We start from the raw sequence: 16,799 nt of genomic DNA, 5'->3' as shown, positions 1-16,799 counted from the left end.
ATTGTTTCTCCCTGGATGTACTTCCAGGACCCATAAGCGTGCTACATTTCAGCGATGTCCTATGCAGACTTTTGCCTAATCGTATGCCTCCACTACATCACTACCCTCCTGCCCGTCACACGACCGGAGAGGCCTGAAAAGACCCTTTTATAAGAACGTCCACCCGAGGGAGGGGTGATGTGAGTCTTGGCATCTCTCTCACACCCTTCACCACCAGTCTACCCCAGTAACTGATGGTTTTTATCATTACAGTTGGAAAATGACTTGGTCTGTAAACAAGACCCCCCCATTAGAGATAAGCTGCTTTTAAGCAGTATAATGCAGAAACAAGCTAAATTTGGATTATCGGCCAGATGTTCCTCTAACCGTGACAGTCACTGTGAGTTGGGAATCCGAGATTAAAATGATACACCCTGTTTAAGTTAATACTGCTGACTAAGCCACAATAAATTTTGATTTTACAGGCCCAACACACCTATTTCAAACTGGAACCTGCTCATTCCTGACTAAAATTATGCAACAAGATACTGCTAGACAATTTCCACTCATTTCAATCCTAAAGGATGTCTGTAGGCTGTTTGAGAGGATGTGTTATTCTGCTGGGGTGTGTTTTGTACTATACTGTGAATAGTCACTGCTTTTGCTTTGTTAGTCACGAGTGGAAGTCCTTGGAATAAAGCAAAGCTATTGACCAATCGGCAACCAGGACTATTTGTTTTTAAACAAAAAATGTTGTACATCACCTGACAATGATTGTAATCTTCTTGGGCAAACATTTTATGGTTTGTCATAAGTCTCCTCACACCCCATTATTTACAGTTAAAGTCATTGGTGTTTGAACTTGGATTGCACAAACATCCTGCTCCTGATCGTCATAGAAGCTGTCAATCCCACAATTCCCTGTACTTACTTTCCGCTCACCTTCCCTTTTTAACTAAATACACCCACTTGGCACTGCTCCCGTTGCGTCGGTGATCACATACCGGTACTAACTGCAAACTTTACTGTATAAATGGTCTGATGCATTGCTGTTTTAACCATGGCATGTACCCACTCAATGCCAGTTCTGCTGTTCTGTTATTTCTGATTATTGTTGTTCTTCTTTTAAATCCCGTCATCATGTGCATATTCATGTCCAAATGAGGCTGTGTTTGGTTTCTTATAGCCCTGCATCTGAGGCTAATGTGGCTGGGAGATAATTTCGGGTGTGGGTGGGGCTCGTGGCCTGGTTGTCCTGGGTTTACTCTACTGCTGTGCCTCCTCCTCGCAGCTGTCAATTATTTAAAGAGACCTGCTACAGGCAAACTGAATAATGAAAGAGTGCAGACATGCTGCACATAAGGACTGGCGGGGTCTGAGAATTAGGATCAATGATAGGACTGTGTCACTATTTATTTGATATTCGAATATGCATTCGAACATGACGTATAATATCCGTATTCAAACCATCCGTTTTTTTAAGTGCCATGTGTAGCGCATTTTTAACAGTAACACCTTGTAATAGGAAAGAGGCTGAGAGTGAGACCGACGACGGCAACGGTGCGCAAGAGAGGAAATCAAATTGGACCAACATGAACCTAATGTTCATGTCAAGATAGAATTATAGTTTGTATATGAAATGACATATTATTGTTTTTAGTGTTAAATATCAGAATAAAAAGCTTGTGTTCATACGTTCGCATTATGAAATTAGCATGTATGAAGATAATTTCATCATTTTTACAACGCAATGTAAACTTTATATTAAACAACAACAGCATTTGCCTTGTAAACGGATTTGAAATGATCATGTGCTGCTGACACTCATCACATAGACGACAGAGTCAAGTGAGATCTGCTTAACTTGGCAGTAAGTTTAATTTCATCTCAAGTCTCAAATGTTTTGTGCTCTCTTTCATTAAAAATGGTCAAGCAAACAGCACGCGCAGGGTTAATGTATTTGTCAATGACGGCTCACAAACTCGTGGGATAGGCTATGTATGTGTGCTTGTTGTCAATGAGATTACTTTTCACAAACACGCTCAAGCGCAGAATATGTGTGCTTGTCAATGACGGGCATTAAATCTGCAGAATTCTGCGGAGTTTTCTCTTGTGTCACCCTGTCTTTGTCATTAAGCCTCACCATTGGTTGAATTTGATATACACATTCAGATGCACTTACCCCTGGAAGGCGTCCTCATAGTGTCACCGCAGTGACACAGCGCGAGTTCCCTCAAAAGGGAACTGTAACAATGTATCTTTAAAAGTAACACAATGTAACCTTGCCCTCACTTGAAATGTGTCCCCACATAAGACCTTGAATTTGAGGGTATTGGACCTGGAAAGTCCTTGAAAGGTCCTTGAATTTGAAGTTAACTAAGGTGTGGGAACCCTGTATTCACTTATTGTGGATTGTGGAAGGACACCTTCAGCTGTTGTTGATGCCCAACAACAGTGCTATCGCGTTCATTGTAATAAAGGTAAAAGCAGTTTCCTACCTGCTGATACACGTGTACAATAATGAAACTGACTGCCAAAACACAAATGCTCGGACCTTATGTGCCGTGTCAAGCATGCTCAGGTTAATAGTTTTTCTTCTCAATGTGTTTTTATATTGGTTTAACAGTTGGTAATAAAGTTATTGATGTGTCATCAGATTGAGTTACCGGTCAGTAAATTGCTCTTAGTTGTCAGACCAAGTATCTTTTATTGGATAGAGCGAAAGTCTAGTTACATAATTGTGACTACCATTTTCTTTTATTTGAATTTAAGGATAAAAGCTGAGGATGTGTTTATGTGACTGGCCCAAGTATGAAATGAAACATGCTGTGACCGGCTCTCTTCCAGCTCAGCTCGGGCAGGAAGTTCCTCCGTTCTGGCAGAGATGTTTGTCATCTTAGGAATGAGAAACCGGCAGGTTTCCTTCCTGTTTGCCACTTAAACATAACCTGGCATGTTCACGAAGCAGGACTCCTAAAGGTCACATTGGGTAACTACAAATGGAGAAATATAGAGCACACTGTTTCACTTTCTTGCCCTAGTGAAAAGAAAATAAAGTTCCTCTTGATCTGGTTTATGCCGAAGTTTCAGGGATCAGGCTTGGATTTGATGTTGATAGCTTATAGCTGTATGTTGCAGCGGTTGGCATAGCGGGTCATGCCAATCAATAATGCCTGATGGTGCATTTCACAGGCATGCACCAATTAGATTTTACAAGTTTGAATTATACATACTTGAGCTTTGATCATGTGCTACAACCGTAGATCGTGCAAATGGTGTCTGATTAAAGACTTGTATGGCGTCTGATGTATTTACTGAGTGTTATGGTAGGATTGTGTGCCAGCGTCTCTGCGTACGAGCAGAAGCTGGCATGAGACCGGCATCCATGAATGCCAGATGGCGCTTATGTGAGTCAGTTTCATGTGGACAAAAGGCTGTCATTGACTGAGAAAGAAAAGCGTGTTATCTTACCAATGGATTAAAGCATATAAGTACCGTCGTGCTGGGGTGAGGCAAGGGTCTGTCTCTCTAATAGTCTCGTGTTGGTTGCATAATCATGTGGTGGCCTTCAGATAAAGGCATGCCTATTCACAGAAATAAGCAGATGGTTGGTGTCCGTGTGGTGACGAAATGCAATTATGATGGTTATTGTGTCTTTGTTCACTCAGTGCGATTGAGCTTCGTTGGGTGTATACAAATGCTTCGCAAAGTTCGTGCAGACCCGTGCAGATGAAGATTGATCCTGCGTTAGGGGAGAGGGAGATTTCTGTATTGTGTTGTGGGTTTGTGTGCATTTCATTTCCTCTCAAGCTTCCAGCACAATATAGCAAAGGAAATCCAAACATTTAACTGGCAATGACAGACAGCAGCTTTTAATCAGAGTACATAATACAAATAAAGACACACAAGGCACCAGAAACATCTGGTCTGCTACCAAATGTTGCATACAAACACAACAGGGTTGTTTTAAATATAAAATAAAAAAAAATTGCTGAGTATTTATTACTATTTATTTAGTTAATTATTACTACATTTTCATTTATGCCTTTGGCAGATGCTTTTATCCAAAGCGACTTGTGCATCCAAGAGTGTACAGTACAGTTTTCATTAGTTCCCTGGGAGTCAACGCCCTGTTTGCACTGATAAAGCAATGTTTTACCAATTGAGCTTCACTTGGTGAACACTTACTACTTAAAGCGATGCTCCAGTCAAATATCAAAATTATACCCCATGATTTACTCACCCTCAAGCAATCTGAGATCCATACGTATCATCTTTCAGACAAACAAATTTGGAGTTATTTTAGTAAATGTCCATGCTCAAATGTCCTTGATCAGGGAAAACATCTGACTTTGAAGCCCAAAAAGTGCATCCATCCTTCACAGTAGTTTAATAAAGGGGTTAATAAAGGTATTTTGCAGGTAATCCATGTGATTTTTGTAAAAAAATATCCATATTTTTAACTTTATAAACTATAATAACTAAAGACGCCATCTTGGATTCTCGATTCACGAGAGTCACTGCTCAACGTACCCATGACAACAAATGTTCACTACGCTAAAACTTTTGCATGAGTCCAAGATGGTGACGTTACTGAATGTGGGGCACTTTTTGGGGTTTGGGGTCAGAAGTTGTTCCCTGATCCCGGTTTTCTATCGTTATAACGTTTGGAAGAGCAAAGAAATTAACTAAAGCGACTCCAAATGTGTTTGTTTGAAAGATGATGGACATATGTATCTCGGATTGCTTGAGGGTGAGTAAATCATGGGGTAACTTTGATATTTAGCTGGACTGGAGTATCCATCAGGTTGCACGGGTCCTTGAAATCCATGAAAGTTTGTGAATCTGGGGAAAAAATGTAAGGTCCTGGCAAGTTTTTGAAAATATACATACATAGATACAGGTCATTGAACATGCTTGAATCTATTTTTCTGGGGAAAAAATCCATATTATTCCCTGTGTAGTGTAGGATAATATCATAAAAATTCTAGACATTTTAGCATACATGCTAATCTTTTCACTTTAAATGCTTTTATCTTCTGTATGCGAATGTTGATTCATACCAAAATGCTTTTTTGCATAATTGTGTTTGACACATGAAAACATCTCTGGTTACGTATGTAACTGTTGTTCCCTGAGAAGGGAATGAGACGCTGGGTCTCCCTTGCCATACTTCCTGCGTCCCTGTTACACCATCTTTGGCAATATTTTAGATAGCAATATACTTCCTGGCTCCCGCGTCACCCTGTCTTTGTCGTTAAGCCTCACCATTGGTTGAATTTGATATACACATTCAGACCCACTCACCCCATGGAGGCGTCCCCAAAGTGCCACCACAGTGACGCAGCGCAAGTTCCCTCGAAAGGGAACTGTAACAATTTGGTGCTTGATTTGTTTGATTTAGTGAGAGAATCACTTGTGTTGTACGCCATGTCTGGCGAATAGACTTCTAAGAGTTCTGCAATGTCTCACTATTACTGTAACCACAGCTATGCGCAGCAGTGCTGTCCCAGAATGCATTGGGTTCCCGGCACAAGACACTGGGCAGATTGTGCGGTTTAGCTTCAGAGCGGAACTGACCCTGGCCACAGAAAACAGTGTTGTCATTTGGATACCAGTGCGGGGTCAGATCCTGGCATTTTAAGTCCTGCCACAATGGTTCAAATGCTCTTTATTCATCTGTGGGTACATTGAGAGCAAAGGCTGCCCAGTAACAAAAGTGGCCTTTTTGAATGAATATGCTGCGATATATAAACATCATAATACAATTATTCTTTGTTATTCAAACATGGAAAGAGTTACTCCGCTCATCTAGGAAAAATCTTTTCAAGGAGGAAGTTTCCTGAGAGCTCTTGAGCTGAAGTGCACATGTTTTAGCATGCTTCATGGAGAACTGCTGGTTCAGAGGCGTTTATGTAATACCACAACTTCAATACTTTTCCGGCCTATGGGCTGTCAATTTGAAATAGTGTTTGCTACACCAGGGAACTCATTACAGGCAGAACACACCCACGCTTTACGTAACTTTTCATTGGACTCTGATGCGCTGACGGTCAATGGTTTCATTTCAGACCTTTGACCCAGCACAGGGGCGAAAGGGCAGCCGCATTCCTTAGTTGTTTAAATGCACCCGTATTTCCCCAGCATTCCATGAAGATTAGCACAGACAGACCGAATTAAACTGGCAGCTAAACAGATGCTGATACAGGCCAGGCATATTTGGTGACTGAATTTTTAGACCTCCAAAATAAGAACATATCTTGGTTACGTTATTTATTTTGGTTAAGATGCCTTTATGTTGTGGCAGAGTATTTTTGACTCTCTGACCTTTGTGGTAGTTCCTAAATGTCTTACACGGCACTTTTCTCCAGCTGTAATGGCTGCTGTTATGCCAACTCCACACGGATCTGCTTTTCATCACCTAATCCACACTTTACACGCATGCGTTTGCAGTAAAAAACTGCACAGGAAGAGAGTCTGGCACTCATCATCGGGCCGTCTGAGAGCCATAGACACACAAGTTTTATACACCCTATACCAGCAGAGGGCACATTGATCTGTTTCTTCATATAGGTTTCTTTATGTTGCTAATGCCGAACGATATCAACATCAGAGTAATTGTATTTTTTATAGGTGTATATGTGATGTGTTTGTCAATGAATTGAGATGCATGTGTGTGTATAAGGCATCCAAGATCTTGACTCACATCCTTTGTCTGTAATAGTGACCCAGATTGGCATCCAGTGCCCTTGAGCAAATGCAATGTGTAACTAGCTTGACCCTGCCAGCACATTAACACTCATACTGTACAGCTCACTCTTTTCTTATGCATTATTCATACAGGCTTGTCTAGATCTGGGCGTATTGCACATTTTCTGTGTTTAATAAGAGGAAGCATATCTGCGTTATCTTGCACTCCACTTACTGTACATTTAGGTCAGGGTACTGTAGTATCCTTACTGTAGTTACATTCCTGTGTACTGTATTGTGCTTCAAACCTTATGAATGGTGAGGGATGTAAGGAAGTAAGTTTTGTAGAGTATGGGAAATTATGAAAAGAATAGGGAGAAATGTGTTTGGGAAATGTCGGAAGGGAACACAAAGCATTGTTTGATGCCCTAAGAACCAAAACACAGCTTTGTAAATGTGTTGTTGTTGTTAAGGTTGTTTAGCTTTGCAGCCGATTAAATCACTAATAGTGTTATAGTCCATTCTACGTGCCTGTGCTAATGTTTTTGCAATGGGTTAAAGTAAATGTACCAGGAAACTGTTGTATTTATGCAATAAAGAGCACTTTGGCTTCATTTGGTAAATAAAGTGGATCACAGTTATTCTGGGAAACGTGCATTGTCCTGGTCATGTGGTTTTGGACAAGGTTATACATTTAACAACATTTCTTTCTGCACCCAACAGTTTATTTTGTGCCACATTACAGGACAAGGGTTAAACAGAGTGTCTGGACGAATGCATTGTGTACTTTACACCAGTTTTTATACATCACCTAAAGATAAGAAAATGATGATTAGACATTCACCATGTAATGTTACTCTCAGTGTAATGTTGAATGTAGGTCTGTGCCTTGTTTTTGCCAGCAGCATTGTCTGTCCCACCTGAGGTTTAGGTGTCAGGTTGCGTTTGTGGTGACACTTTGTGTGTGTGTGTGTGTCATTTTGTTGTCTTGTTATGAGGTCACCTTCTGCAGGAGACTTCTGGTAATGACAAAAATCCAGCAGAAAAGGGTTGGCATTGGTTCTGTATGGTGAATGCTATAGGCCAGTGGTTCTCAAACTGGGGGCCGGGGACCCCAGGGGGGCCGTGAGATGGTGCCAGGGGTGCCCCAGTTTTATGACATTTTATAAAATAAATTAATTTACCATGAATTCTGTGCAATTAAACCTAAAAAAAATAAGGCTTCTAACCAACAGCACCACTTTCTATCATTTAATATGTTTTGTTTAATAAAAATTTGAGTTTTAGAACAGTTTTTTGTCATACATTTTCTTTGGGGGGGCAGCGAAGGAATGTGCCGTACACAAGGGGGGCCTGCACGCTAAAAAAGTTTGAGAACCACTGCTATAGGCTATAGTGCTACAATAGATCGCAGTTGACCCACGGGATTTGCTGATTAATACGCAAATTTAAATAGGGAAAGTTTATCATTTGCACGGGTTTCAAAAGTTTGCAAACGTTAACATTTAAGTGATTTTAAACAATTTAACTACAAAAAGGCACTAAAGTGAGCAGTTTATTATTCATTTGATTCGATTTCTTTACCTTATGATAATTTTAGACCTTACTTGATGTGCAACTGTAATTTTTTTATAAATGTTTGCAATTTCTTGTTATTAGATTGCCAATCCTTTTTTTTGCTAATCTGAAAAATGATCCGATCCGTGCATCAAAAACCGTAATGTGATCCAAACTGTGAGTTTTGTGATCCGTTGCACCCCTAATAGGCCAGATAGATAGATAGATAGATAGATAGATAGATAGATAGATAGATTTGTTTTTTCAAATATTGTTTCAAACAATGTAATTTTTATATTTTTCTTCATCAGCATTGTAAAAAAGTATTAAGTAAAAAATGCTCAACATTTTTGCTCACCAGTTATAAAATGTTTTGCATAACAAAAATATAATGTTATACACCAAACATATAACATAAACATATCTTTGCATTTCTTCATGTACAGGGTGTAAAAATTGTTGGCCCACTTCCTGAATGTTTCAGATCATGAAACAAATTTAAATATTTATCCAAGATAACACAAGTTTTTAAATGCAGTTTTTAAATAATGTTTTTTATTATAAAGGGAAAAACACACATAAATCCAAACACACATGGCCCTCTATGAAAAAGTGCCTTTTATTATATCAGTCTAGCTGTAGGGCTGTGCAATTAATGATTTTTTTTTCAATTTCAATTTTTGATTCAAACATTTAAAAAAAAAAGTTAATTAAGGTAAAACAATCATTGTGCCACTAGATTTGACATGCGTATAGCCTATTGCAACACCTGCTTTATAAAAAGGTTAAACAAACGCACGTTTCAAAGTCACTGAGTAATCATGTTAAATAATCTTGATTATGATTTTTACCAAAATAATCATGATTTATGATTTTGCCCATAATTGAGCAGCCCTATCTAGTGTTTTTGATGCTAATTCTCATGGTTTACTTCAAGGACCACAATGGAAATAAGTTATTTTTAACTTTATTGTGTTATCCTTGACAAATGTGTTTTTTCTTTTTTTGTCCAATAAATCAAATCAAATCAAATGGTTCAAAACAACTACATACAAATCTATCTTCCATGCTGCAGCATGTACTTACATTTTAATGCTAGTTTTTTCATAATTTCACCAAATTCTGTCATCTTTGTCCCTTTAGTAGCCCATCTCTGCGATTAACACCATCCTATACCTTGTTCCCACACAGGACCTCTGGTGATCTTGGTTTAGTGAGTTATTTTTGGCTATAAGCAGCTCTTGCATGAGTCAGGTGATGTCAGCGTTTTGGATGAGGTCTGCTGAGTTCCCTGTGGTCACACCCACTGCACAGGCCATCACATCACATCATTGATTTAATGGTCATTGACTCAGTTTTCTTAATCGGACAACAACTATTAAGAGCTTGTGTGCACACGTGCTGTCTTGCATTACAGTGCATGGGAATTTTTTGTTGATCTTTGAGGATTGTTTATGTGGGCTGTGATTAATGCCTTTATCTCATTTTCTAGAGACAGGAAGACGATTTGCATTTATGATATAGAGGATTTGTCTGGGTGTGGTGGAGTTTGGGCACAGCTGTGTGTATGTGTACATGTTAGGGTTGTGTTTTTTACAAGTGGCGTTGTAATTGCCCTGGATGTTGTCCTAGTCTGGCTTTAGCTAAGCCCGGTCTGTAATTTCATTTTGGGTTATTTGATTGTAAAGTTATTACAGTACAGTATATATTTTCCCCCCATTTGAGAACAACGGTATGCAAAATTTCATGCAAAACTTGACACTTCTTGAAAGCCAGTATTTCTACGAAAATACCAGTTGTCGTTTTTTTCCCAATTTTACGTCAAACTTCTTGCTTAATGTTTGGATTCCACAGTTCTGCCTTCATTGTTTGCATTTTGGAAATTACTCAAGATTCCCAGTCACATTCCAGTGTTTCCAGTGTTAAGACAAACAATCCTGATATATGAAACATGCCACTTCCTACATTCCAGTGTAATTTATTATGATGCGTAGAAATAAATAACTTACATCATACTGTAGTAAAATGTAAGTAAAGTTTGAAAAATTATTTATGTATTTCCCCATTTTAAAATCATAAAGTCATCAAAATTAAGCAATAACACATATGTGTGAATTTTGTTATTAAAAACACAAAATAAATCAAAGCCATGTTATAGACGGATTTTATTTCTGATAACAAGGAAAATAAATGAAAAGTGAATTACCTTCGTTCATATATCATATCTAACGTATATCAACTATTACACTGAGCTAATGTTACTGTGAAAAATTAATGTATACAATGTTAGCTACAGGTCCTTAAATTCCTGCCTTGCAGCCAAACCTCTTTGGACATGCTCGTCATCTCCCCTCTTCTTTAACAAACCAAAACATTTTATTTTCGATGAGATCCGTTTAGCCACTTGCCAGTCCAATAAATAAATACAGACAGGAAGTTCACTTCAGTTCAGGTGCGTAATCGCGACAACTTGCATACTTCCGATGAAACTATCTACAGTCTAGCATCTTTAAAGTAGTCACCATTTGCATAGATTTTGGAAAATCTAACTCTTAACAATTTTTTTTTTAAACAATATTGAAGGAATTTCCATCTGTTAATATGGAATCATACTGGCTGCTTTTTTATTTTTATGTAATACATTAAAAAAAATATATGTTTATATACAAATTTTGCTTTCTAATGAAATAAATTTTTGTCTATACTAGTAAGTTATTTAAAAAAAATCTTCAGATAGATATATTTTTAGAGATAATGAGAAAGATTTCAGTCAAGTGTATGTCTATACAGATGACTTGATAATACTTACATTACATTAATACAGATTATAAACAGAAATGTGTGGGTTACATACTGTAAAGAATCTCGGGTTAGGACGAACTGCAAAAAAAGTGTTAGATCTGTACTGGAATGAGATATCCTGTTGTTAACAGTATAGAGAATGTTCTTGTTTGTTTTTGACTCTTCTGTGTTGTAAACTCTTGTCATTATCCACAGCTGACAGCCGCATACCTCACATTCCTCACCAATCCAAAAGCCATTTCTCTCTCTGATCATCTTGCAGCGTCAGCTCAGCCTCTGTCTAAACTCTGTCTCTCACTTTATCCCCCACACGGCCCTTCATGCTGCCACAGTGGTCTTTTCGTCCATACGAACACACACCCATACGACCCTTCGGCACATGTCGCTACACACACTCTTACACGCCACACCCGAGCCGCTGCAGGCTTATAGCAGCATCATCTGCAGTAACTGTGCTATCGCCTCATGCATCTCCAGACCAGTTTCTAGACAACAGTCAGGATCCACCAGATTCTCCAGACTGTTATCAGCATTAGCAGGAAAGCACAGAGGAGGTGAAAAGTAAAACAGTGTTAATAGAGGATGTGTTGGTGAGTTCAGGCCGCTTTTAAGAAAGGTTACAGTGCCCTCTTGTGCTTGCAGGAGTAAATGACAATGCAAAGAATTGCAACAGGAAGTTGTGCCATCTAGTGGTCGGTTGTGGGGTAACAGTCATTACAAGACCCTCCCACTTTGTTCCAGATTGATTTTGGACTGATACTTGACTGTGGACTATGCATGTCAGGCTCCTGTTGCTTTACTGGAAATGGTTTGAATCCTATAAGTTCTCATAAATGTTTGTCATGGCAGAAAAATAAGTCACTATTAAAAGTCACTATTTACTTCACATTAGCATCATTCACCCTAAGAGGCAATCTTTTGGTCTAAAGACATTGGCAATACTTATGGGGGTGGTTTTCCGGACAGGGCTTATCCTAGTCCCAGACTAAAATGCATGTTTGAGCTGCTTTAATTTAAAAACACCTTGCACTGACATATCTTAACATATATAATCAGTGTCTTTGTTTTTCTTAAGATGCACACCTGTAGTGTTTTTTGTAAGGTATGTGGGTGATTCTCACAAAATCCAGACTTAGAAAGTATCCATCATCAGATTTTTTTTTTTGAAGCCAATTTTTTTGCAAATATAAGATTAAGGTCTGAACTTACTATAACCATTATTTTTAGAGGATTAAAAATATTTCCTATAGAATTATTTACATTTTTTAGATTATCATTATCAAAAATGATCATTACCGCAACATGATATTACATTAAATATATGCATTTACAAACTCATGTTTCGGTAATGAGAACTAAAAGTTGTCTTGGTACTATGACAAACAAAATTTCAACTTTTATCTGGAGAGAAAAAATAAGAAGTGCTTACCTGGTAGCCATCTTGAGTGTCACAGTCAATTATGTCCCTTCCAAAAAAATTTTTTGGAAAATGTTAGTTCTTTGAGGGCTTAAACAATGATTGAAAATTGTTGCGGAGGATGAGAAAATTGGTCTTGGACACATTTATATTCCTTATAATTGTCTCTACATTTACCAATGATCACCAAATAGCACATGTTTCTTAACTGTTAATGTTTATATTATAACATGCACTGAAGCTTTTTATTTATTTTTATTTTTTAATTATAAATATTTCCATGTCAGAGAACCCAAATCCAGTCATGGACATGTTGCGGTAATGAAAATGTTTCCCTTAAATGTGGAAAAAACAATAAAATTGGTTTGTATTATGTAATTTGAAATCATCACCCATGTTTGTAAAAACTTTTTAAATGACCTAATATTAATAAGGCCTAGTCCTGGATTAACCTAAACCCTGTCCGGGAAACCACCTCATCATGTTAAAAGAATAGTTTAGCCAAATATGAAAATGCTGTATTTATTTACCTTGACATCATTCCACATGTGTGTTGTTAACCCAAACAGTGCATTTTAAATCTTTATTCTGTACATTGCCTGTTTAATAGTGACAATGTCATTATTGGCACTATATTCCAGGTCTTTAAAGTCTATTCATGTCTTTTGGTTTTGTATGAAACCATTTAGTTTTGCACAAAAATTAGTGGAGTGTAGAAATGTGACATGATAGTTAGTAAATCATAACATACAAGTTAGTTAGAGAGTTAAGATACAAAAGTCTGTGACACTCATCACAAGTTTTAATTCCAGCGTGCACTGCACTTTTGCAATCGCTCGGTGTAGGAAGTGCCAATGCCTTGCGTCATTTCCTCAGCCTCTTCTCTCACCGTTTCTGTTTTTCTTTTTTATTTCCCTCCCCGCCCAAAAAGCACAAACCCGACGCTCGATGCATTGATGCCCGCCAACAGTCTGCAAGTCCTCACCACGTTTCAAAGTTTATGACGCTCGGCACGAACGGTGCTTTTTGGCAGATAGCAGTGTTGTGTTCTTCGAAACCTGGACCAACGTTTGCTCTGAGCAGCTGAGCAGGAGAACCAACTGCAGAGAAAGAGCGAGGAGCTGTCCATCTCCTGACCGGCATTCTTGGGGGTGGGGTGACAGAAGGACTGCTGGCCTGTGATGGTACTTGGTACTTTATTTTTAGCTTCTTCACAACTCTCTACCACGACAGCTGTCCTTCTCCTCCTCCTCCCTTTCACAGTGCAACGTCAGGAATAGCGACTCTGTCCCCCGGCTTCAGATCTGGGGCTGCCGGTTAGCGTGACGTGAGCTCTGTGGTTCTCAAAGCTGTTAGTCGGTGTAAACACATATTTTGCAGTTAGCTTAGCTCTGGTTTGATGGTGGTAGGAGAGCAACACTGACACTGTGAATCTGCTGAAGATCTCAGGTAAGACGTTGGCCTTACTCATGGCCTGGCCTTGAAAGGGATAGACTCGTAGAGGGGTCTATGGGTTTGCAATACTGGACTCGGGCCTGTTCAGTCACCTATTTTTAGGGTTGGCTGTGGCTTTAGGCATGCTGAGCTCAATGACCCGCCTGGCCATTGCTAATGCTGAATCCAGCAAGCCTTGCCATTACTCTGACAATAAAGCACTGGAATGGTAATTACTGTATAGCGTAATGTAATGTGTGATGGTGGCTGGTTTGTTTGGACTGTGCTGCAGAATATAACATTTTAAAGTTGGCAGCTCTATCATGCTGAATAGAGGCTTTTGTTTGAGATTTGATTGTTTTGTGGAAAAAGCTTGTGAATTGTGGCGTTTCAGATGTTGTATGTACCATGATTGATGGTTTTATATTAGACGTGAGATGAAGGTTTTAAATGAGCCTTATCTTTGGACATTTGTGGTTATTTTCAAATGCTTTTGAACCGTTCTATTCGGCGACTGTCAAGGGTTTGATGGATGAAGTCAGTAGGTTATTTTGTGTATACAGTCATATGCTTCACAGGTCTGCTGATGGGTTCATTTAAAAAAATAACCTTTGGCTGTTTATTTGTTTGTAAGGTTTTATTTCACTTTTGCTGATTTTTTTTGACACCTCTGGTTGATGGCTTTTGGTTTTGATCTATTTGTGACATTATTTCTCATACAAACTTCACTGATTTTTAAAGAAATGAATTGATTGGTTGGATTATATCTTCATACAGTAACTGCCCAAATTGGCAAGGGTGTTAATTTCATCCCTGGTGCAACTGTATAATTATGTGTCCCTAAGAAACCTCTAGTATAAGTGCTTTATAAATTGCTCTGTGTATAACACTTTTGAACATAGATCTAATGTGTTAATCTATTAACATTAACACCATATTTCATAAATATATCCAGTTCTGGTTAAAGTAGGGCCCTTTGTTTTGGTTATGGATTTGTGGTTCACTAATGCAGTCTATAACCAATGCGACAAATTGAAATCTTGCTTATTGGGAGTTTTGTTTGTTTTGACCAATTGTAAGAGTATTATTCCAAGGAATCCAAATTGGATCCATTGCAAACAGATTTGCTTATATCAAGACACATATGAAGAGATCAGATACAAACACCTGCTTAAAAATTAGATATTGTTATTAACCTCATGCTCTCGGCACGTATTATTTGGTCATCAAATACTTTTACTTCAAATACACTTAATCCCGACCCCAGGCTATTCAGAAATAACGGTTTGTTGGCAGAATCCGTTTAATGCCAAGAAGATTTTCTCTGTCACGGTGCAAGTTTTTTATCAGGTTAAAGGGGTTTACCGAATATATCCTATTATTTTTTTAAAGACTTTTACCTTTATTCAGACATGACAGTGAAGAGCGACTGAAAACTTTTTTATGTGAAGTGGAGAGGTTTTTTTTGTATGCACTTAGGGGGTTTTGCAGAGAAAGACTCTTTGTTAAATGCCAATGAAATGACTAAAGTGAAAATAAGGCATTTCAGTTACTGACTACTATCCTTTTTCATTACCATTAAAGGTGCCGTAGAATGTAAAACTGTTTTACCTAGACATAGATGAATAATAAAAGTTCTCTACATGGTAATGATGACCTATCGTGAGCCTCAAAAATGATTGTTTCCTCACCTTATCTAAACCTTGTTCATGCAAAAGGCCGTATGAAAACAGGCAAGTCTTAATATAACACCGACTTTAACATCAAAGTCGAGACCCCCAACATTAAATTACACGTTAAGTTATGTACAATGTTGTTACAATGCAAAAAAGAAAGTTGTGACTGCTGACTGAGTAAGCGCTATGCTAGTTAATGCTATATGCTAGCGTTTAGGTTGAAGTTCTACTATTGATGTTACAGTTACGTTTTGCAGGTCCATACTAAAGAAACACAAACTTACCACTCAGAAAGTCCATGAACAATCTCTGAATAATTGATTATTCCTCAAAATCTGTATCTTCGTCTGAAACGGGCTCAAACATGAGGTCTGTTTACACACACACAGAGCTACTGAAATGAGCCGCTCTGAGAAACAGCCAATCAGAGCAGAGCAGAGCTCAACAATATTATTTATGACCCTTTCAAATAAGGTACAGTAGACCATTTCATTCTGGAGACAAATCCTACGGTTGTAAATGGGCATGTAAAACAGTCTCTGGATCATTTTTCACTTAATAAAGGAACATACTGTACCTTCTATGTAGGTATCAGAGAACAATTTAATATATTGTATCAAAGCATTCTTTGGCACCTTTAAAGTGAAATGACTGAATCTAATCAAAAAAGATCCTGATAAAAATACTCATTTACAAGAAAACATGTCAGATATACTTGAAGGGTTTTGCATTTTAGCTTCATTTTTCTTTAATTATAAAATATGTTGATTGTTTGGTTGTTTTGTGCCTCTCTGTTTCTGGTTATGCGTCCATTTGCTATTTGTGTAACTGGCATGTGTGTAGTTAAATGTGGGTTACTTCATCGTGGGCTACTTCATCTTTATAAAGGTCTGTGCCGTCAGTATCGCAGTTCTCTGTTATCAGAAAAGAATGTGTTTTTTATAGCTGCAGTGTGTCTGATGGCTAAAAGTACTGGTGACAGGTCTGTGGTGGTGTGAGGGGCTTTAGAGGAGAGAATGGTCTGGGATCTGTGAAAAGGGGTTAAGGGAAAAGTCTCTGGCAGGCTGGAATAGTCGGGGATCCCAGAGTAATCCATGCAGCTGATGTCAGACAGTGTATTGGCATGATGCTACTTTTTGTGTTTACAAACAAAAGCTGTGTGTAAGTCATAGAAACACTTTTTTGCCTTGGTTTTAAAATAGAAATTGACTTGGTTTTAAAAATAAGTTGTACGTGTTATAAAA

The 16,799-nt window shown here is 38.3% G+C and overlaps 1 protein-coding gene across 18 annotated transcripts in view; it reads left to right on the top strand.

The window, feature by feature from the left end:
• The window catches only part of myo18ab (myosin XVIIIA b), a 120,170-nt gene that overhangs the window by 18,932 nt on the left and 84,439 nt on the right, over window positions 1-16,799 (top strand). For 8 of the 18 annotated variants that reach the window (XM_065281103.1, XM_065281102.1, XM_065281099.1 and 5 more), the window contains exon 1: window positions 13,711-13,894. The exons of 4 other annotated variants lie outside the window; for them this stretch is intronic. Coding sequence is in view for 1 of the 14 variants with exons in the window: in XM_065281113.2 (XP_065137185.1) it covers window positions 13,627-13,629 (3 nt within the window). In the remaining 13 variants the exon portion in view is untranslated. Of the gene's footprint in view, window positions 1-13,330; window positions 13,630-13,710; window positions 13,895-16,799 lie in introns of those variants that run through there. 6 more of the 18 variants (XM_065281105.1, XM_065281104.2, XM_065281112.1 and 3 more) reach the window with 4 other exon arrangements.

The sequence above is a fragment of the Paramisgurnus dabryanus genome, chromosome 8 (genome assembly GCF_030506205.2).
Source record: "Paramisgurnus dabryanus chromosome 8, PD_genome_1.1, whole genome shotgun sequence".
Taxonomy (NCBI): domain Eukaryota; kingdom Metazoa; phylum Chordata; class Actinopteri; order Cypriniformes; family Cobitidae; genus Paramisgurnus; species Paramisgurnus dabryanus.
Note: the sequence above shows the minus strand (reverse complement) of the source record. Positions and strands in the feature narration are given on the sequence as shown.